The sequence below is a fragment of the Aythya ferina genome (assembly GCF_964211825.1).
Source record: "Aythya ferina genome assembly, chromosome: 21".
NCBI classification, from domain to species: domain Eukaryota; kingdom Metazoa; phylum Chordata; class Aves; order Anseriformes; family Anatidae; genus Aythya; species Aythya ferina.
The window spans coordinates 925,365-948,192 of record NC_140319.1 but is presented as its reverse complement, the minus strand read 5'-3'; the positions used below and the strand labels follow the sequence as shown (position 1 = coordinate 948,192).

The 22,828-nt window shown below is 42.3% G+C and overlaps 1 protein-coding gene across 21 annotated transcripts in view; it reads right to left on the bottom strand.

Annotated features, from left to right (window-relative positions):
* Positions 1–843: 843 nt before the first annotated feature.
* EIF4G3 (eukaryotic translation initiation factor 4 gamma 3) overlaps positions 844–22,828 on the bottom strand; it is a 154,542-nt gene continuing 132,557 nt past the window's right edge. For 20 of the 21 annotated variants that reach the window (XM_084494678.1, XM_084494679.1, XM_084494662.1 and 17 more), the window contains 14 exons: positions 22,526–22,658; positions 21,675–21,769; positions 20,154–20,247; positions 19,341–19,458; positions 17,856–18,079; positions 16,063–16,178; positions 13,708–13,880; positions 11,352–11,477; positions 10,350–10,431; positions 8,436–8,534; positions 7,353–7,499; positions 5,773–5,854; positions 4,175–4,321; positions 844–3,262 (listed from right to left, as the gene is read on the bottom strand). In XM_084494678.1, coding sequence (XP_084350804.1) covers positions 3,081–3,262; positions 4,175–4,321; positions 5,773–5,854; positions 7,353–7,499; positions 8,436–8,534; positions 10,350–10,431; positions 11,352–11,477; positions 13,708–13,880; positions 16,063–16,178; positions 17,856–18,079; positions 19,341–19,458; positions 20,154–20,247; positions 21,675–21,769; positions 22,526–22,658 — 1,818 coding nt within the window. In that variant the 3' untranslated portion in view covers positions 844–3,080. Of the gene's footprint in view, positions 3,263–4,174; positions 4,322–5,772; positions 5,855–7,352; positions 7,500–8,435; positions 8,535–9,977; positions 10,127–10,349; positions 10,432–11,351; positions 11,478–13,707; positions 13,881–16,062; positions 16,179–17,855; positions 18,080–19,340; positions 19,459–20,153; positions 20,248–21,674; positions 21,770–22,525; positions 22,659–22,828 lie in introns of those variants that run through there. The other variant, XM_084494667.1, reaches the window with a different exon arrangement.

Genomic DNA, 22,828 nt, shown 5'->3' with positions numbered 1-22,828 from the left:
CTGAAAACTCACCTGCTGTCACATGCATGACACTAACAGGACAAGTTCCCACTCCCCAGAACAAGTAACATTAAAACTCAAACAAGGAGGGGAGAGATTTTTCTCCTCTACCCGTGTGCTCACCATTCTCTCCAGCCAGTGTTTTTCCAACTCCCGATTGAAGCTCTCCAAATGAATGTCCCGGCCCTGTCCCACTTTGATTCATGTGACTGTTCAAAGCCTCTCACAATTTCTACCTTTCTGATTCAAGGCAATCAATACGATAATCACAGTCCTTGCGTGGAGTGGCTGCGGTATCAGAGAGACATTCCCAGCAGGGTCTGATGCTGCCCATCCTCTGAGAGGAACTTCATCAGGTGCAAGCACTGCACAACCTAGCATATATTTGTTCTGATACAAACTCACATCCATTTAATTCAACTATTTAACTGCTATGAACCATCACATACCCACCCTTGTTCTGGCTTCAGTTTACTTTTGCAAGAAGAGAACTCACATAACCCACACAACCTGAAAAAAACACACACCTTGAAACCTCTGGGGGGGAGTTTCCATGTGGATGAGATCTTGAGAGATCTCAAGATCTCTTTTGGAGATCTTGAGAGCACCCATCACAAACTGGTAAGCCTGTCTGCAAGGCCGGGGGGGTGTGGGGTTGGAAGGGAAGCAGCTGTGGAGGAGGAAGTGCTGGATGTCATACAAGCAGATACATACATATGCATATATTAAGGATGAGATTTTTTTCTTTTCCTTTTTTTTTTTTTTTTAACAAACATCAGAGAAAAGTGTTTTATTATTACTAAAAAAAAAAACAACCAAACAAAAAAAAAACAAACAATGCTCTAGTGTTTTAGGCCATGGATTCTCTAGCTCAGATTCATGGCGTGGAACACATTAACAGGGAAAATGTCTCATGGACATCTCCCCCTCCAGCCACAACCAGGCACCCTCCTCCCTTCCCCGTGGTGATCAAACAACATCCTTATGCAAGTACAGCAATTGTTTACATGTAAAAGGAAGATTAGGAAAGTATTTAATGTATTTGTAGCCTTTTTTCTTGTTTTCCCTCTTTTTTTTCTTTTTCTTTTCTTTTTTTTTTTTTTTTTTTTTTAAAAAAAAAAAAGGTGATTTAGCAGCTGGAAAGAAAAAGACAGCATCATGTGAGCAGCTAGTGCCACACAGACCACCAGCAAATGCTCCACAGGTTACTCGCGGTCCACAGACCACAGTTCACAAACTACATTTTAGGGCTTCACAAACTTTGCAGACTGTATTATGGTAGATGCTTCTTCACAGTGAGAGCCAGCAGGTCATCTTTGGTTGTTGAAGAGAGACACACAAGAGACTTAATGTACTCAGCAGCAGCTCAGTTTGGAGGACTGTGTGGCACTGGGGCACAGCTGAGGTCCCTCTGGGCACGGAGACAACACGCGCTCTGCCTGCACCCGCACAGTGACCACTGTGAATCTGTGCCTGGGCTGCGCTCAGACTTCAGACACTGCTACGGGGCGGGCAGAGCCAGGAAGAGCACCGCATTGCTCACTGCAATTGCTTGTTCCACTGACTCTTGTAGGTCGCTTTCATTTTCACCCGTGTGGGCTTTTGGGTTCCTTAAGCACAGCAAGGCAACCAGCAGATGCAAAGGGCGGTGGTAGAAGCTGGGCAGCAACGGATGTGTAAGCCATGGAGAAGGGCTCTCGGTTCTCTGCTCGGACAGCTGCAACCTCCGGAGTCACCGCAGTCGCAAGTCCCCAGGACAACGCCACCGTTCCAAGTCACACGAGGCACCGTGGTCATACGGCTGGAAGAACCAGGCTGGGATCGGGTACCGACCGCCCCAAGATCACCTCCCAGCCTTGCAGTGCTGGGAACCAGACAGACCTACGTGGTGCAGCAGCCCAGCTAGCTGCTCATTGCTCAGCAGCCATTAAGTTCTCTCTGCAGAAAGGGTCTCCCAAGCAGCAACCCCCTATTTTTTTTTCCTTTCTTTTTTTTTTTTTTTTAAACAATTGCTCTCACCCCTCTTTTTTTGGTAGACACACATACATACACACACTATATGTACACAATTTGGAACCGAGGATCTACACAATGAAAAGGAAGCCAGCACCGCTCAGAGATGGTGCACACATTCAGCAGCTGTCAAAGGAGAAGTCGTTTTACTTTCTTTTAAACTTGCAATGTTTGTCTTTATTTTGTTCTTTATATTTTGAAAGTGAAAAGAAATAGTATTGAGTCAATTTCTTTTTTTCTTTTTTTTTTTTTTTTTTTAAATATTTGTTCTATGTATTTACAAGCCTTAAAGTTGCTCTAAAGGTTCTGAAAGTATCACTAGTACTTTTTCCCCAGGGTAGCACTGTTTTGAATGAGTTATTTTCGGAGCACTCTGGTCCGCAGCAGTTTTCTCAAATGCATTTCCTTCCGTTCCAAGGTTATGTATGTTTTGATTACTATTTTCTTTTTAATTTCTGAAGCAAGCTGAGAGGCAGGCAGAAAAATCTGATGACAATTAAAAAAAATTGATCTCTTCCTCATCTAGCTTACCCCAACCCCCTTGAAAAGTTTTGTCTATTTTATCATGCTTTGAAACAAAATTGAGGTGCATATGAAGGGGAGGGAAATTTATTTCTCTGCTTTTGTTCTATTATACAATTTGTTTACAGAAACTGCAAATTTAAAAATTACACTGGCATTTGCAGTCCTTAAAATAATAAATTAAAAGTTTTAAACTTTTTTTTTGCTAAACAGATTTGTTTTGCTTTGTGTTTTATGTAAGTATGAGTCCTTGTTTAAAAAGAAAAAAGATTAAAACAGAAAATATTTTCTATAAATAATACATGTATTTTGGTTTAGTGCTCCCGCCCTCAGGTTTGAAGTTTACTTTTTTCAAGTACCTTTTTTCCTCCATGATCACCTTTGTGTTTATCTATTTTTACCTCTCCCACTCGTGCATGTGTGGGGGAAGGGGGGGTCTGCGCGAGAATTGGCCTTGCTGCACTGTGATTGGCGAAGACGTGAAACTTTTTAAAAAAATACTTAAATTGTTTCTTTTTTTTTTTTTTTTCCTGTATTTTTAAGTTTTAATTATCCTCCGACTCCTCTTCGGCCTCCCGTAGCCATGTGAAGAATGCTGTGACAGACTTTAGCGCTACTCCTTTCCCGTTCTGCTCCGCTGGGTCCTTGCTGCTTTCCCACTTGTAGAAGGCATCCTCCGATATTACCTCCTCATCATACAGGCAATCAAAAAACATCCGTAACAAATCTGCAGTAATGGAATAATGGGAGAGAACATCTGTTAGTACTGCACAGTTTAAGTCAGTAGACAAAGACGCGGTTACGGATAAGGGGATTAATGTGACCTTTAATGCAAGGGATGCAGACACAAGTAAAAGGAAGATCTGTCACTGAGTTATTGCTTCCTGGCTGGTTAGACACAGCTGAGAGGGAAAACAGGTCCCTCTGATGCTGTGGGATAACATATGCTCTGCAGAAAAGGGACAGTGGCCGTGAGAACATATTATTTAGGGACCGGCTGGCAATCCACAACTGCCCATTCTCCTTTCCATGCAGCTCAGCTGCTCTCCAATACCTGATTTTATGTAGCTCAGCAGGAGAGAGAAAACATGACTAGCCCCTTAAAGCTAAGTATGATCAAGTTGGGTGGTTTTGTGCACTCTTTCATTATGTGCTGCAGACTGCCTGGGTACCCTTGTTCCTCTTACAGTCCCCCGCCTCTTTTCCAACACCATTTGTCAACAGTGTTTCTGGGACAAGACATCAGTTGTCCAACTCCTTTGATGCAGCAAATAATGCAATTACAACACACAGCGCTCTCACACGTGCAGGTATTGTAAACCTCAACAAATAACTGTTTTTTTTAAATCTCTCTTTACATCACTGACATTTGTCCTTCCTTCTGCATGGCTGCTTATAGGATCAATCAGGAGCAAAGTCCACCTCCAGCAAAGCATTTGGGGAACTGCAGTTCTCTAAAAGCCGTTATCTGGAGAAGCAGAAACCACTGTATGCTATTTTCTGTCAGATGCTATGTACAAAGGTAAACTTTGTTTTCATTGTCAAGAAGAGCACAATCCTCTTCCAGACTCTATTGCTGGACTTTAATAGAAACAACTTTTCCTTAAGCTGTCAGGGTTCAAGACCCCAGTGCACTTACTAGGAGGCTGATCAAGTTTTACTATTGATGCTTGTAGTGCATAAAGTGCTTGTAGTTCCTTCTCTGTGTCTGAGTCTAGGTACTTCAGTAAGATCGGCACTCTCTGTTTGATAACAGCAGTGTCCACACGGAAGCTAGAAGAGTCCGCTGAAGGGAAGAGAAGAAAATAGGGTCAGCTTCGGTAGATAGCAGCAGGAGCAGATCTTTTATCTCCTTTATTTATCAAGTAGAAATTACAGATACAGGTTAGCTTTGAGAGAAAAGACGATGAGAAACAATAGGAAGTATTTCTGATCAAAGGCTTTTTCTGGAAGTCTTGATTTTTATGCTTTCCCAATTCAACCAACATCTGCAGTGCTCCTGGCCCTAACCAGTCAGCTGAAATATACAAAGAATTACAACCTAACTTTGCAGTGCAAATCATGTCCAAAGTGGGTGCAATGGCTGGAGTTCAAATCTCAGCTATACAGAAAGTTTTTAGATTTCCCCCCCTAAAAATAGTAAAGGCAGAAACAGAACCATCAGCTACATACAACATAGGAAATCAGGAACACAAAAATATGTTAGAAGTCTGTAAGCAACATGGGTAAATTAGCAGCTTTTAAAGTAGATCATACAACATAATTAAGTGATTTTTGAAAAAAAGAAAAAACCCTCAGTTAGAGGCAAGGTCAAAAAGTAAAACAGAACAAGATGTTTCGGATACACCCCCAGCAGAGATTCATTATGAAGCCCTTCAACATTTGTCATAAAATCCTGTGCCACTTCGCCACTAACACTAGGTGGCATCAGAAAGGTTCCGTTCCCTGAGCAGAAAGGAGCCGGGCCTGCATCTTTTCCCTCACATCCTTCCAACAAAATGAAGTTCAGACCATTTTCTCTGAGCATGACTCTTACAGCTAGGAGCAGAAGTGGGTGCTTTACAAGCACAATTTTTTGTCTTGCCAGATGCCACCAGTAAAATTAAAGAAAACAATGTGAACTGACCAGACGTTTCTGTCTGCAGCGCTTTATTCAAGTACCCCGGGAGTCTGAGGCTCACATGTCTGACTTGGGAATCCACCTCCTCCATTTCCAACCAACTGCTGTACATACAAATAATTCATATAAACTGTCTTTCTAAAAATGTAACTTGCTTTGGACATAAAACTATTAACAAGACAGATACTCAAGCTGGCTTCTATTCTGCAACCCACGTTTCCAACTCACATGTGGCAATCTGCGATGGTAGAGTGCCCACGCAAGCTTGCTGACACAGGAGTGGAAATGCTAATTAACTTAATAACGTCTAGCACATTTCCACCTTCTCTAGAAAAACCAATGAACAATCTGGTATTACTCAGTTGTCTGAAACATCTGCTCATGCAAGGTCACTGGGACACATCAGGGCCTTGAGAACACCCTACCAGCAATGTTCCTGGCTGTCGCAGGGGGAATGGGCATCCTTCTCCTCAGCACTAAAATTCAACAAAGTTCAAAAATCTTACTGTATGATGATAAACAGCTTGGGGAGGGGGAGGAATGACATAAACCCCAAAACTGTAAAATAACTCTTTGCATTTTTTGTTTGTATGGTGTTTACACGGCAAGTTACTCACCTATAATAGCTGCTTTACAAACTGCTGTCATTAAAGCTCTAAGGAATGTAGGTGAACTCATCTGGCTTTCATCTAGATTAGCCTGAAATCAAGAGTAAATGGACCAGTTAAAAACACGCGGGTGTGTAAGAGCAACTGTTTCCAAACTCCACTGCTGAATTTAGCAGGGGAGGTTCATGTTCAGCGTAAACCGCTTGAGTTGGAACCCAATTCACCCCTGTGCAGAACTTCAGCTTTCTCATTCAGTCCCTGGGAATATCTCAGGTACATAAACATGCAACAACAGTTCTCTTGCGATCAATACCCCATTTAACTACTCCCACAACCAGTCATTGTCTCAAGAAAAACTAAAACAACAATATTTGGCATTTACAGCACCCTTATACATTTGCTAAGAGCTTTAGGCTTTTTCGACAAATTTTAAAGAATGCTCCTTGGATACAGATTTGTTTGCTCTGTAGAAGAAATTCACAGAATGGCTACATAACTTGTCCAAGACTACAAAGAGAGCCTGTGGGTGTCCCCAGATTTTCAGTGCTTCTTTCATTCCACTTTCTACTTCTCTAACAGCCACAGAAAATGACATTTCAAATACATTCCTCCAGCAACAGAAATAACTGAAATGAAGCTGACTGAGATTTAGCTGTAAGCACAGATCTAAATGAATCAGGCTAAGTATCATTACATGCACAATGCTTAAAATCTGGCTTAAAGGATGCAGCCAGAGGTAGAGGGCAAAGCCTGATCCAAAACACTGGGAAAGGTACGTGGTACCCTGAATGACTGCCCAAAGGACATTTTTGCAGCATGGCAGGGCATGCAGTTGGGCAGGGGATCATTTGCTAAGGTCAATCACAAAAAGCAATGAGACATTTTTATTTCATTATTTGAGAAGAAAGAATGTAACAGCATACTCAGTCTAAAAAGTAATCACAAACCAGAAGCAGTGTGTTTGGAGTCTAACAGTCTGTGGGATGTAAGCAGAAAGTTACACAGTTGCACGTTAATACAACTAAAAATCTTTCTTCCTAAAGCCTATGTTGTAGTAACTAATTAGCTATATATAAAATTTAATTCTTTGGAAGTGTTGATTGCAGAGACCTGATTATCCTAAGTGTTCTAAGCCTAGACAGGAGAACAAAAGAAAAAAAAAATCAACATCACAATTACTTCTCAGTTCTGACCATGCCTAGGTGTGCCGTTTCTTGTTACACCACAACTTAATCAGGCAAGTGTGGAGGCACTGTGGAAGTATAATGGAATCCTTTGAAACAAAAGATGAGAGACAGCTCACCATGAAGATAATCTGTGTCTCAACCAGTAACAATACAGGTGAGGGCTGTCAATGCCTCTGAGTTTCCCACCTCAGTGGAACTAACGCAGCAATAAGGAAGGGACTCTGCCAGTTACTGGGTCTTGAAGGCTGTCTCCCAGCAGTTTTCCCCCCAGATAACTCATGCCTGCCACTGTACAAATGCAAAGTGACCCGACAGACTGCAGAGATGCTCCTTCAGATGAGAAAACATTCACAAAAGCAGGTAATAAACTGTGTGCAGGGAGGGTGTAAATAGTTTTTATACCTCTACCCAGTCAAAGATTTGTTCATCATTCGCCTTGTCCTCAACAATGAGTTTATCTAGCTGCTTGTTCAGCTCTTCTGCAGAGAGTTCTTTCTCTGAAAGTGCTTCTGAGGAACTGGAACAGTCAGACTCCGTGAAGTCCAACTTCTGCAACATCAGAAGTGATGATGAGAATTAGTTAAATTAACTTTCCTACTCTGAGTTATACCAAATTGAGGCAGCAAGCTACACTTCATTCTGTTTTCCACATCTTTTAAACGCTAAGCTATCATTACAATGATTTACATACTTTATTGTTCCAAATACTACAAAATATTTTACAAATGTGGGAATTGCATTATCCAGCAAACACAATGAGGCATCCCAGAACAACTCCAGCCCTGCACAGTATGCATATGCACAAAACAAAGTCCATGTTGCTCAATTAAAACTACAGGGAACTGGATTGCAATTACTAGAGTTGACATTTGCTCAAAAAATTGCAACTAACGCCCCAGTTCTTATAAAATGTGACAGAGTATCTGCAGTCCCCCCACCAATCATCAGGCCTTGGTAACCCATTTCATTTCCTGCGGCGCAGTGCTTCCTAAGAGCCAAAACAGGGCAGCGGATTGCCTGGGGGCTCCAGAAGAAGATCTCCAGCTCCCTCCTTAGGAAGGCAACAACTGGCAACAGCTGCAAAGTGCCCTCCATGAGGCTTGGCTCCTTGCTTTGTGAAACCCTCTGAGAACATTTGCAAGGTGGGACAACTAAATAATTGTTATCATTTATTCTGACCCTTCTGCTTGCAGGACATTAATTCTCATTAATTCTTGAGTTCATTCCCCCCTTCTGGAGAAATACATCTACTGGAGGAAGCCAGCTGATGGGAGACGCATGCCTCGGATCACATAGGACAAACCTGCTGGCAGTTCAGAACAGAGGTGCTGGAATCATCTAACCTCACCTTAATGAAGGAGACATTTCATCCCACAACCCATACCAACTATACATACGGATGGGATGGAACAGGATGCACAAATGGGACGGAAAGCCAAAAGTCAGCGTGAAAAGTCATTAAGCAGATGCTTGCTCTTAACTCACTTGTTCCATGAGAAAGGTATGTACATCCTCCCCTTCAGGTAAGTAGTCCTTCCAACTGAGGCCAGTCTCCCTCCATAAGGCTCCCACTTTCTTATGGCTCTGAAACACAAACAGTTTGGTCATTTGAAAGACTTCAGAGACAACCATGGAGCTCACAAAATCTGGAGTGGTGCAGCTGTGTCGGGAGAAATAAAGAACCGTTCAGCCACCAAACAAGATGCCTAGCAATAAAGTGAAAATGTCTGGAAATCCCGTGCAAGAGAAAGCATATACATAATCCTGCCACACGTATACGTATCTTGTAAAGTGGTCAAATGCCACGGTGGTGGGTAATAAACAAGGCATAATGTGACATATGGGGTGTGCAACAGCTTCAGCCAGAGGCTACCTATGAGAAGGGACACATCTGAATAAGGCACAGTTTCCCATGGCCATGACAGAGCTGGCAGTTCGATGACTTTGATTCCTCTCCTGCCTCTGCCATTAACTTGCTCCATAACTCATTCTGCCCTGCGTTGGTAAGTTAGCTATTTTTTAGAAAAAAAATTATTTACGTGACTATTTTCTGTGCAGAGATCAAACCTCACATTCAGGTACATAACACCAAGTTCACTGTTCAATTTTGAGAATTTGCAAACCTTGAGGAAAAACTCCTTTGCAGCACGTATACTATCAACCTATGTTGCACTGGCCTTTTGGTATCCTGTCCAACACAACATATGCACAATTCTGACAAGAATAAAAATCCTAGTAACAACCAGCTCTTTTCCCTCAAATGCTTTGCAAAAACTTTTACCTCATAGCACCTGCACAAGGGACATCGCTGTGTAGCCTAGGTTAAACACTAATAAAAGCATCTCAATTTTCCATTTACAAAGCAGATTACAATCTTAAATTTACAATGTGGATTATTAAATGCTACTCATGCATAGTTCCTGCTACAGTTCATCAGGATCTGAATTAGATGACTATTGTTGCATTAGAACACCTAACCTGAAATACCCAAGTCCAAGTATTGGACCGGACAAGACAGAGTTATAAAAGCTATGCCAGAAACCCAAGCCTGTCTTTCAAATCTTCAGAGCACAGCAGCTTTTTTCTCACAGAACGGAGGAAGGAAAAATAAAATGCAATCAAACAAAAAAGAACATGACTGTCCAAACAAGCATAAGACTAAAATAAATTAAAAGCCACTATTTGTACTGCTAGCCTGAATTGCTCCTGGAACAATCACCCTTATTTGAATGCATGCTAAAAAAACCAAAAAGGCAAGTGAGGGATTTTACAGGGTTTAAAATAGACACTATCCATAGTGCAGTATTTTGCTGGATAAAAAAAAAAAAAAGGACAAAAATGGAGACAGAGTTATAGGGAAATCACCAAACTGTTTGTACACACGACTGTGAAATGTGTAAGAGAGCTCTAGAAGTTACAGGGTGAAAAGGTGTCACTACCCCTAGTGATGGGTGAGTCTTAAGAGTTGGCAGGTTTAGTTTGGATAAGCATCCAGAATTCTGAGAGGCCATCTGGAGCTTATCCGAACTCTCAGAACCTCTCCGGTCTGCAAGAACAGCTCTCTCGCAAGATTTCCGGCACTTGCTGCTTCTGGTCAGCCCAGAAATACCTTGAGAATGTCCCTCTTGCAGTATTTCAGCACCCTAGCTTCTGGAAGAAGCCAGGTGCAAAGGTACCTGCAAAAGGGAAAAGTGATGAGAAAAAAAAAGTTAACTTTTTGGAACCTTGCAAGGCTTGGTTTGAAACTGGGGATGAAGAAGAAGCAGGTTTCCTAAGTTATCTGGACTGGCTGGTCCATCCCTAAATATCTTCTTGTGGGAAATGTGAGCATGTAGGCTTCATGCATAAACATACACTTGTTGCATCCAGCTCTTATCTACAGTACACCTGGATACTTACCATTTGTTTGCATAGAAGGTGCAAGATTTCAGCAAGCAAGACCCCGGCTCTTCCCACAGGAAGCAAAGGTTTGCTAAATTCTCTAGAATGGAAGAAAAACAGATATTTTTTCTTATAATTTGAATCATTTCTGAAGACAGTTAAATTCTCATTAAACAGCGCTCCAGGTCTGGAATGCAAGGCAAGGGGTAGTGATCAAACTGAGGCACGAAAACAGCTTTAACTTCTGGCAGGGATAAAGGATATGATCTAGCTAGCACTGCTAATAAAATGGACTTTAGTGATGCAGTGCACTTGCTACAACAGTGCTTATTACCAATATTTTTAAAAATTTTTAGTGAGTTCAAATCCACTCATTTTTTGTGGGATGTTGCATTTAGGTAGGAGGACCCTAAAAGATCGGAGCTTTGGGGGGAAAAAAGGCTATTATTTTCTTAATACACTACTTACAGGAAAAGGGAACCATTCAGTTGACTTCTAGTTAATCCCCAAATGTATAAGGACATGTACAAAATAGAGGAACTTTGGTCCTGGAAGCAGTTTCCAGTCTTGCCAACAAGGTTTTGTGCCTGTGTTTAAGGCAACACCCAGACAGTTGTTACTACACTCCAAGACAAAGAGATGTGCATGATACCTTGCTCTCACAGAATCCAATTCTCAGAGCTTCAGCATGCTTTTGAATGACACTGACTGTATAACATCAGGTTATTTTTTAGCTCATCTGAAACAAACAGGACTGTAGTATACTTATTGATAAAACTTTCACCCCTGAACCATGTCTACAGAGCAGCAAGCTCCCTTCCCATCACAGCTTTCCTTTTGGTGCAAATTAGAGTCCCAAAAAGTATGCAGCAAGCCCTGCAGCAACTCATAGGAGAAGCTGAGCCCTTAATACTATACGTTTTTTATCTGCTGATGGGAACCTTGTTGTCAAAATACTGTGGCATAGCCAGGCAGATGGCTCTGGCTCAACCGCCACTGAAAAAGAGCAGCAGTACTTACTGTATAAGTTCTCTCATAGAGATTCCTCCTTCTTTTAACATGGGGGTCACCAACTCAGCTAGGTACAACCAAATATGGGGTATATCTATGGCCATATCGTCTGCCATCTCCAAGGTATCTGAAAACCTTTAGGAAAAAGAAAAGCGTCAAGCATTAAATACAACTCAAATTGAGGCTTTTCCTGCAAAGTAAATGTCTACATTTAAAAAATCCTTTGTTAAAACAAACCAAGATAACAAAGAATAACAAAGAATACTATTGATGTGTTATGCTTTCAAGTGATTCAAAACTGCTAGGAGTAAATTTCTCTATGCAGTAATGCAGAGCATGTGGAAAACGCAGTGTATTCTGTAAAACCAGTAGGTAGAGACAACACATCCAGGAAAATTTCATATACAGTAATTCTTATATCCCAGGAACAAGCTGTTTGCTAACCAGCACAAACCTGTATATGTAAACAGCATTTTTGTCTTTAAAAGATCTAATAAATTGAGCCTTCTTAAAAAATCCAAACATTTACGGAAGGGGGATTAATAATAACATAGGTCCAAGTGTAAGGCAATCAGCAAAATGTTGATGAATAAGTAAAACAACGTAAGAGAAAGTTCAATACACAAGAGGGTGGCTGGATTCTTCCTCCACAAGCTATTTGCTCAAACCAGTTAGAGAATGGTCATCAGGAACAGAAAATGCAGCAGGCTGAATTACAAAACTGCTCCCCAACTCTGGAAACCAATACAGTTTCCAGAATTGTTCAAAATTTTTCTTTTTGATAAAAGCCTTGTAGGTAGCTTCACTTTTCATACCTGGTACAAGATGGTAATTTTTCTGGCTCTCCTGCCAGTCCTGATTCTTGTCCATTTCTCCCTTAAAAGCTCAAAAATTCTGGGGTACAGCTTCTAAGCAGGAACCATCACCTTGACTTGTCTCTTTATGTCCTCTGTTCAACTTAGTTTGCTTGAGCACTTTTGTGAGAATTTGGTTTCCTGCTGTGTATCTCTCCAGACCTGTGCTGGGACCAGCACTCATCCCGTAACCGCTAATTACAGAGTAATTTGCCTTGCATGAATAATAGTAGTGGTTTATAGTGTTCTTCTCATGTGCCCATTGAAAACCATGGTGGGCACTTGCCCTTTCATCAACTTCAGGACCTATTTTATTTTACTTTGTTTATGCCATATTTAAACCACACGTCCTACTATTTCATCATGATACTACTTATTTGGCATCACAACTACTTGTCCACCCCTTAGGAAACACAGGGACAGCTTTAATCACAACCCATTATGGGAACGTGTCGCTTCAAACAACTTGCTTCAATCATCAGCAACTGCATGGACACACACAAGCATGCTACCTGGGGATGTATTTTGTACTGCTATTCTATACAGTTTTGAACTTAGGCTGCCTAAACTTTTCCCGTGAGCCACTCAATTTCATCATGATGAAATTCACTGCCAGATGTGGGTGCACGGGGATCACCACTGGAGCTGTCAGCAGTACCACAGTGAGACAAGATTCAAATAAAAGCAGCAAGACAGCGCAAGATATGCAGAAACTCAGCATTTGAAAGCATTATTTCATCTCTCTGTTCTCTGGCTGCTTTTCACAGCTATCCATTTTAACCACCCTGTTCTAAGCCCTAGCAAGGACTGAGTGGTGCCAGGGATCCCCCCTGGGTTCCTTTTACAACCGGACAGCACTCACATCCAGAGTCAGTTACCATCTGAGAGCTGAAATGAGCCAGCAACTGAAACTCAGTTCTCTGATGAACACCTTTCCCATCTGAAACCGTATCTGGTGCATGTTCTCCTTCACAGACCCCTGAGGCCATGTCTGCACCCTGAAGTTGAGTTGCCCCAAGCAATGGCACTGTATGGGCGAAGTCTGTTTTCACCAGTGCGAGGGTGACTGCCATTCTGTGGATGCTCCGGACTTCAGACCATGGAGCTTTCAGGCACTAATGTCACCTGAAGATTTTTATCTTTTTCCTCCCCTTTCAATCATATTTAATGATTTGCCAAAAGCCAAACATTGACAAACACATTGCAAAATGGAAATCTAAACACACGCATTTAAATATACACCTCCATATTTGCTTAGAAATAAATACTTACATTAGTACAAAAATATTTACTTTCATTAAAGCATCTGAAATAGTTAAAAATACACTTTTACATTAAATAATTTACATTAATTGTCAGTATACCCAGGTGGAAATGCTCCTTCAAAAAGGATGCATGGAGAGAATAGGATATGAAAGCAAAGAGGGAAATCATTCTTGTCCAACACAAACAGTGCTCATCTGCAATGAACACTCAAGAAAAGTATCCGTTTCTGTGTGCAGAATACAAACCCCTTGAAGAAATCCTGCTTGCTCAGCTTTCCTGACTGCACCAACTGATGTAATAACTGGCCCATGTGATCCCTGGTGATCTGACTCCTCTCAAGTGTCGACTCCACTCCCACTCGCACGAAAACAGGCAGCAGATTCTGGGCACTGAGCTCCTCCACGCACTGCATTGCTTCCTGTTCAAACGACATGCAGGATCATTTGCCTGAACTGCAAACATCAACAAAACAAAACAAGAAGTGGCGCAGAAGGATGTTTACTACTAGCTTCGGGTGCACTGCTTAGCAGCTGGCGTATGGGATGGGGATTTTTCTGATGGCAGGTCAGGAGACTCCTGGCTTTGATTTTTCTTTTGAAAATGGGTATTTATTGAAGACGAAAGTGCTGAACTAGGCTGTGAAACCTCATCACAAATCACCACTGAAATGGCAATCAGGAATTAAAAAAAAAGATGAGAATTTAGACTGTGCAGGCAACCAAATTTTTAGAATAAACTATCATGCTCCAGGGTACAGCTTGGCTGCTAAGTGTAAGGACAGGAATTGTCTTCTGGATGCCACCAAAATGCCTATCATTTCATAAAATATCAAGCCAAGTCAAAAAGACGAAATATCTGGCCTGGCACAGGAATGCCTGCTTAAAAAAACACACCATATAAAGAAGCAGAAAACGCGGGTACCATGTGAAGGAAAACCTCCTCCTTATAAAGCTTCTACTTTCTGGCATGTGCATTTTGCAACCTAAGCAAATAAAATGCTCTTAAATACAGACTTCCAGAGAAACGCTCTGTCACACTTCAAAAGATGTCCACTGTCATCTGCAAAGATCTTCCATTGACTGTCTAGGTTCAGCCCAATGTATCTCAACAGTCTCCTAGCTAAACACATCTGCTGTTTGTCTTAGGCTATGCCTTTGCTTATCAAGAACTGGCATCCCCAGCTGCAATGCTGGAGGCCCCAGCTGGCTGTTTTCCGCGGGTCAGGATTTCGGCAGTCCCAGACCGCATGCTCAGGTCAGAGATCAGACGTGCCTGACGGATCCCCATTTCTCCAGGACAGAGAGGTGGCCATGCCGCTGGTCAGCCCTGCTGGCATTGGGTGCTGACGTACAGCTCAACTGCTTTCATTTACAGGCACGTTAAATAGCAAAGACTAAACTCAACACTATTCCTTTGCTATATCCTACATTAACATAAGCACTCATATATGGTATATTAATGTGAGTTTAAGCTGCGTTTGTCAGAAAATTTGTCACATATGAAGGGCATTGAGATTTTAAAGTTATCAAGTAACTTCTTATTGCAAATGCACTGCCTCAATCTGATGTCCTTTTTAACCAGATGGACACTTGTCTAACACAATTCAACTGTATTCCCATCCAGCCATAAAAAAAAAAAGTCATCACATTTGCAAGCACAGAAACCAGAAACTGAACCTCTTTTAGCCCTGCATATCCAGGGGTTAGACTCTGAAGTCTACTTGAAAAAGGACTGGAGACTACTTTGTTAACTGGCCCAGCTGTCCTCTGCCTCCTCCTGCTGAGATCTGCCAAGCCAGCAAGCTTGGGGATATTGCAAATCAAAGAGTATTTTTTCTCCAAATCAGAATTTTCTCCTGAAAAGAATTCTGATACAAACTTTTCCTGATAACTAGACAACTAGACCTGAGCCCCCAACAAGCCATAAGAATATTCCCTTTCCTGATTTTAACTGGAAACACTACAAAATAGTGTTGCAAGAAGCAATACTATTTTTAGGGTGCCAAACTTGACCCTAGCACTGTCATTTCAAACTTTGTGCGTTTCTAGAATTTATTTCAGCAAAAAATCAAACCATTTGGCTCTGCAGCTAATGTAATACTTCTTGTATAACTCCCTGGACAGGCTAAAAATCCATTTACAAGGGAAACAAAATTGCAACCTTTAACTAGGAAGTTATGACAGCTGCTCAGTAATTTTCAATGTTTATTAAAAATACTCTAGAGTGGTTTGTTCAATATTTAGTATTGCTTTATCTGCCTCCAGATCACAACAGCACATGCTTTGATAACTAAATGAAAACCTCAGTTTATTTTCCCACTAGCGTTTCTGCTTCCAAAATTGCAGTTATTATGGAGCTGCTCAGTGATTCATGACAGAAACACATACATCTTCCTACTTAAAACGCACAAACTGGCCTATTTTTCCTACTACCAGCAGGGCAGAAAACACTCACGGAACTGCTGCCACCCAAATTTTAACAGGCCCCACTGCTTCTGCTACCTCTGAGAACCGGGTGCTTCTGCTGTTCCTGGAGAGAAAATGCTCTCAAGCCCCACAGCTGCAGATCTTTGTGCTACAAAAGGTTCTCATTTTGCTTACCTTAAAATCATTAATATGCAAGAACTCATCAATGATAGATTTGCATTTTCTCTCTATTTCTTCTTCTGATAGCGAAGGCTTCTCTTGCACTGGAGCTGGGGGAGCTTCTGGCTTGACTGGTAGAAACAAAAAAAAAAAACATTTGGAAAAGGAAAATCAGAACTGTTTGCAAAGATGACATTTTGAAAACAGAAGTCAGAGCCGTTCCTGCTGGTTGTCCAGCCGCAGTCCATAGCAAGCTTTGCTGTGATAACTGGAACAAAGATGATTTACAAGCAGGAATGCGATGGCTGAAATAACAAGCGCGGGGTGTGCTTTCTGACTCATCATCAGGCCTGCATTGCTTCTTTCTTAGTTACATTTTCCCCTATATGAACTCCCAGTAACGCTGCAAATCAACCTTCTTGTAGAAACAACGGCAGTGATATGGGATGCAACACCTTCAAAGCACTATCAATATTAAATAATTATGCTTTGAGCTGTTACAGGAGCTCTTGACAGTATGCTACAAATTTTAAACATGCTGACTGTGATGGGCAGCCACCCCAGGTAACCTCCTGGTCATGTTCCCAAACCCCAAAACCTCACTTCCCACGAAGTCTTTTATGAACCTTCCTCCCGAAGCAACCAGTGTGCTGTGTCATGGAGGTCAAGATGTATTTCTCGCCACTTCTACTGCAATAGCACTTTCTAGATGTTTTATAAGGAAGAATCAAAACTTTTGCAAAAGCTGTGTCCACAGGCAATGTCATCTTAAATGTCCTCAATACTTTCTCACTAACAAATCACCTCAAGCTGGCAGGATCAAAAAGTGGGAGCTGCAGCACTGACGAGGTGACAAGCCACCCCAGCGGGTGCTAACGCCACGCAGCACTGAGACCTGTTGGGATGAGGGCTGGCAACAAGGCAGCGCTAAAAAGATACCGTGTATGGTCTGTCCCTGCCCCAGATGGCTGCTCACATTCAGGATGGGTAGACAGGGCTTTACTGGACACTGAAGAGGCAACTGCAGAACTGATCAGGGATTTTGACCTTGTAGATTGCAGCATATATGAACACTGCTGAAATCAGTGGGATCTGCAGCATGCAGAAACTTGGAGGAAATGCAAGTGCAGGAGAAATCATGTGGCATTGCACTGAAAATGCTTGGCTCTGGAATTACGCCTTGGGACCACTAAAACAATCCTGACCTCTGCTCTGGCCTGGGGAGGAGGCTACAGTACCCCAGAGAGACGGTGACTGGGAGCTAGGCCTGATTTTATTTTCTAGTTGCGCTGATTTCTGTAACCAGTTGGTGATTAACAAACAACAGACACAAACCCAAATCTCCCTTAAATAACCAGAAAGGCCCCTCCAAGCACCCAACATGCTGTATTCTGATTCTCTTCAAACCTTGTCTCTCTGACTTATCACGGGAGAAAGGTTTAGGATACGAGATGAACTGAGAAGATGCCCCTTGATTTTGGGGACTTCTGTCCCAGAGACCAGTGGTAACAATGGGTATCAGTAGGAAGGACAATGCCATTTACTGGTGTTTCACTGATATCTGCAGCCTTTCAGCTCCAGTGAATCCTAAGGAGTTGGCGATAGGAGACGACTCTAAGGCCCATATAAATCAGTTGTGTTACAAACCTTTGGGAGGCAGATCTCAACTATCACAGCTTGACAATGTGTCACTGCGGGCCAAATACTCACATCACTGCACAGAAATCTGTCACTTTTACTTACAGATTCTCCCCTTAAGCCTTTTCATGCATTCAGCAAGATTCCCCAAGCACAGACGAGCAGCTTACCAGATTCCTTGGCTTTGTTCCTCTCTGCCTCTGTGCTGTTTCTGTCCATCTCCATGCCGCCTGTTAACTGCTTCACCGTCTCCAGCATCTCTCTCCGCTGCTCCTCTTGTGCCTGATTGTCGAGCAGCAGCTCTTTACTGCTGCTGCCCCGTAGGAAGGTGTTGGGACGGGAGAGGGAAGGTGGGAGAGGTTTGTCATTCTTCTCCCGGCCCGTGCTCCCGCGACTGCAGAACAAAACCACACGAATTTACAGTAAAAGTAACCCCTGCTCACAATTCTGATGTTAGAAAAGATACTGGACAGCTTTCTAGTATTAGCAGGAAAACAAATAAACAAACAATAGCAGCAAACCAGCAGGACTGTCATCTCTACTTTTTACAGCTGTTGCTATACAGAATATAATCAAAATCAACTCAAGTCTCAGAGATGCACAAACATACTCAGAACAAATATTCAGAGTGGACAGGCAGAGACAATGCTTCCTAGAGAATATGTGGAAAAGCAATGAAGTCCTTATAGCACCCGTTTTAAATGTAGAATGGTGACATTTATGATGTAAAAGCACTGATTTACTGTGAAATACTCTGAGTGGTGTATTTTTACTCATTTATTGAAAAATATCTTCAGAATATTGAAGGCTATCAACAACAGGTGACAAGGACATGTCCTATTAATTAACGTGTCAATGAGTAAGATGTGCAAAATGTTACCCAAATTGAATAATCTCTAGGTAAGACAGAGTTTTAGGTTAAAAAGAAAGGAATAAGCTTGAGAAAAACTTCAGAGAGACAGACTGACAAAGCAGTATGGCAGCTGGTGAGCACTGGAAGGAAGAACTAGTGACATTCTAAGTAAACTGTACATTTATAAATCATGTCTTGAGTTACTAAATTATTAAGGTTTAATATATGTTTCATGCTACAAGCAGGAGTGGCTGTAGGCCTGGTGAAATCGGGGCAAGGGAGAGGACTGTGCAGCCTTATGTATGCATCGCATGATGTGGATGCATGGGCAGGCTTGGTCGCAGCTAATGGGCAGGGGTCAGAGACAGCCATAGAAATCGAAGAGCCTTGCTAAATTTGTGCAAGGTTTTATGCATGTTTTCTGGATAAACAAAACAAATTATCTGGCTTAATACGTTACCACTGAGTTCAACCTTCACACCTATTTTTTACATTTTATCCGAACAGTTTTGAACATGTTATAAACTACTAACAAATATATCCTTCAGATAAAGGGGGGCTGAGAAATGGAAACTAAAACATTCACCATAACTGCTTTAAAAATTAATACCACCTGTCTCTCCTATGAGAGATAGTATAAAAGATTAATGTGTTTTAAGTTAATTTGAAGTCCACAGAGGGAAAAATGACCCAGCCATTCCTGGAAACTCAAGGAAATTCTCTTCTTTCTGCATGCTAGTAGCAGCTAGAGCAGCAACTGAAAAGCGCAAGTGTACAGACAGCCAAAGGGACCAAACCTTACCTAGTTAAGGCCCTGCGAGAATCTAATTCTGAGGATGCAGATGAGGCAGATACAGATGAGACTGGAGGCTGCAGTGCAGAAAATCTGTTCAAACTAGTGGCACTTGGTCGTAAAGAATCTGGGGGATTGTAAAGACAACACAGGTAAAAGGGACAAGAAGGTCAGTAGCTGCTGACACCTCAGCATCACAAAATCATTTAAGCAATTGCTGTTTCCAGAGCGATGGGGAGAGAACACTTGGGAAGGGGCTGGTCCTGCTCCACTTCATCCCCACTTGTCAGGCAGTCACAAGCACAGATTTCCCTGTAACATACCAGATTTACGGTAATGCCAGCGTTCCATATGAATGCTGTTTTTATTTTGAGGCTGGATTACTGTAATGATTCACCTGCTGGTTGTGTCAAGACGAAAAGCTCTTTTGGGAAAAAATACTTCTCTGCCTTCTCCTGTCTACCCCCCCACCCCCCCTTTCCCATCCTGGTGAGCCACAGGACAGGTAAAGCAGGAGGATACATCTGCTTAGAGCTAATTAGTGGTGGTGGAGCCTTGTGCAACTGATTACTTACAAAACACCCCAAACCAACAACCATTCAACATCTATCCTGACTGCACCTTCTGTTTTTCTTTTCTGAGCTAAGCGCCCAGCTCAATCTCACCTCAAACAACGGATGCTCCTACTGAGGGTTTGCTGTTGTGTTACCATTGCAGTACAGTGTGATTTAAGAAATGCATTTGTGAGCATCCCCACCCAAACCCACTCCTGGCAAGAACAGCTGGTAGAAAAGCAGAGGGTGAGAACTTGTCCTGACTTACCCATCTCGCTTGCCTTTGCTCCACCACTGCTGCCTTTTCCCCAGCTGCCCAACTGGGCTTTAGGCACAAGCTGAATCTTCTCATCTATTGTGGGCTGTAAAACACATCAGGAGATGTGGTTACAAGGGAAAATCTTGCATCTTATTTACAAACGGGCTACTTCTTTTGTAACGATACCCATCATGTGAAAGCCAAAATACACTTTAATGCATTTTTGGAAGACTGAACTCTAGCCAAAGACAGAGGATACAACCAACAAAGGTCATTACAAACAGCCTCTTCCGAAATGTCAATGAAAGACATTTATAATGACCAGGAACTATGAAGCTCACTAAGGAGGAAAAAGTCCAGTGTATCAGTACTCGGAAGACATTCAGATTGTTTGTGGTGAGTAAAATGGTCCTGTGGTGTCCACTCCACCTACCAGTCATGGCTTTGGGGGAAATCTGCACAGTAAAAAACAGAATTTAGAGGGCAAAGAACAACAGTAAGTTTCAAACTTGAAGGGAAAAGTAGCCTCTTGACAAGAAGAGAACATTGATTTTACAATGCTCAGTAGGCGAATTTATTGACAAGGAGGTTGTGACCCTGCAGATCTCTTTGTACGAGCTCTTCTTACCTCCCAGTAATGCTGCTGTTGTGGAGCTAGGTCTATTTGTACTGTAATTGCACTAAACGGAGTAGAAGGACTTTTCCCAGATGAGCTGTAAGCCCAGACAAAAGCAGGCTGGATCCCTCTTGGTAATTAAGTTCTGGAGTCTGTTTTATGACTTCCACAAGGAACAAACTGAGCCTGATCTGCAGAAAGGCTGCAGTCTGTCCAGGTTCTACTTTACAGCTCTCTGAACATCCGGGCACTGAGAGTAAAATTCAGGGAGAGTGACATTAACTGGGACACAGGAATGTCTGGGAATCACCCTGATTTATGTCAGACTGAGTTCTCCTTGGCAAAAAATCCCATGGCTGTTCTGAAGACCATTTACATAGGAATAATCGCCTAGCTTGCCTAACTTGCAGCCTAAGATAAATGCTGCAAAAACATCACTCCAAAGGCAAATAACAGGAAGGTGCTCATATGGAGCATAGATGTGGAATTGGATCACATACTGACAGATGTAACTGCATTGAATACAAGTCTAGAAACATGGTAAAAGTGGACACAGTTCTTCTCATACTACCTGAGTCTTTTAAGCCTGGAGTGCTGCTATCTGTGATATGATAAGAACACGTTTTCAAATTGCACGTGGAATCCTTTCTACCAAGCAGCATCAGAATGGGTCTTAAGTATTTGAGGCAAAGGGTTCATACTGCCAGGTGTTTGACACTCCTGTAACAGTCCTTTGATGTGCTGCATCAGCATCAGACAGTTACCCAACTTGCATTCTCTTTTCATCATTTGATAAAGTGCACCTTTTCAAATCACATATTTTGACCTGTGAACACTGTAACGGTCTCTCCTAGATGGAGGGATGCAATCTGGTAAGACCTTGGCATCTGACTGAGTCCTGTGCTGGCACCTACCTTGGTGATTTTAAGGAACTTGGTGGGGTCCAGCACTCTGCTGTTCTTTGCTCCCTGCACGGTGTTCCAACCACCTTCATCGACCCGCTGGACACCTGCCAGACAACAAACACAACCACCTTCAGCTCGTCCCCAGCAGGACCCTGGGAGACTCCAAGTTCAACACAAGGAGAAAAAGAAGATGGCGTGTTTCTATCCAAGGAAACTAAGACCCATCTAAGTAGTCACAAGTTCCTTACCTTCTACTGATACCAATTTCAGAATAACTAAAACAAAGTCTCTTGTATTTTCTTTATGGCCTGTTTTCACAGAACTTTAATAATCCTTCATATTAAGGAATTCCAAAGATGACACGTTTCCATGCGCTCCTCAGTCCCAGTCTTTGTTTTCCCTGCTTGCTAATCCATTTTACTAGAACATGTGCCTTTATGCCCAGAATCCGTACTGAAAGTTCTCCGTGCACTTCTGCTCTCACTGGCACTTTTATACCACCTGATTTCTATTTGTACTCTAATGGATATTTAAACATCATCCTAGTTGCAATTTGTTTTGAAGCTACTCTACACTTCCACAAAATTATTTCCAGCTTTTTTGGAAGGGAAGACACTGTTCTGATCATTCATGCTGCAAAACAGTGCCTTGCTGTGGCTGGACAAAGCAAGGAGCATGCTTTAAGCCAGCACAATGGACTACCATGCCTCAGGAACCAGGAAGATTTGCCTGGTTTGGCCCTATGCCTCCAAGAAGTACCTGTCACTTCAAATTGACCTTCAGGTAAGCATCAACTTCAAGGGCCAGTAGTAATTTAAGGTATTTTAAAAGCCAAGCGGCCAACTTGGCTTTTACTTTACCCGGTCTCCTCTTCTCTTTGGTCATGAGTTGCTGGACCTTCCTCTGTTCTTCTTGCTCTTCAATCTTGGCTTCTTTATGAATCTGCTCGATGGTCTTTGGGCCTTGGTCTGCTCTCCGCGAAACCCAGTTACACTAGGAGAGAAACAAACGTGCTCAGCGATACTTCAGGGAGCGGAGCATTGGAAATGGGGTATTCCAAGTACAGTGAACAACGCCTAACCCTGCCACCCTTGTGATGTGTTAGTGGGGTGCTCTCAGAGGGACTGGAGAAAGCTTTGTGGAGCTGGGCAATGTTGCTGACG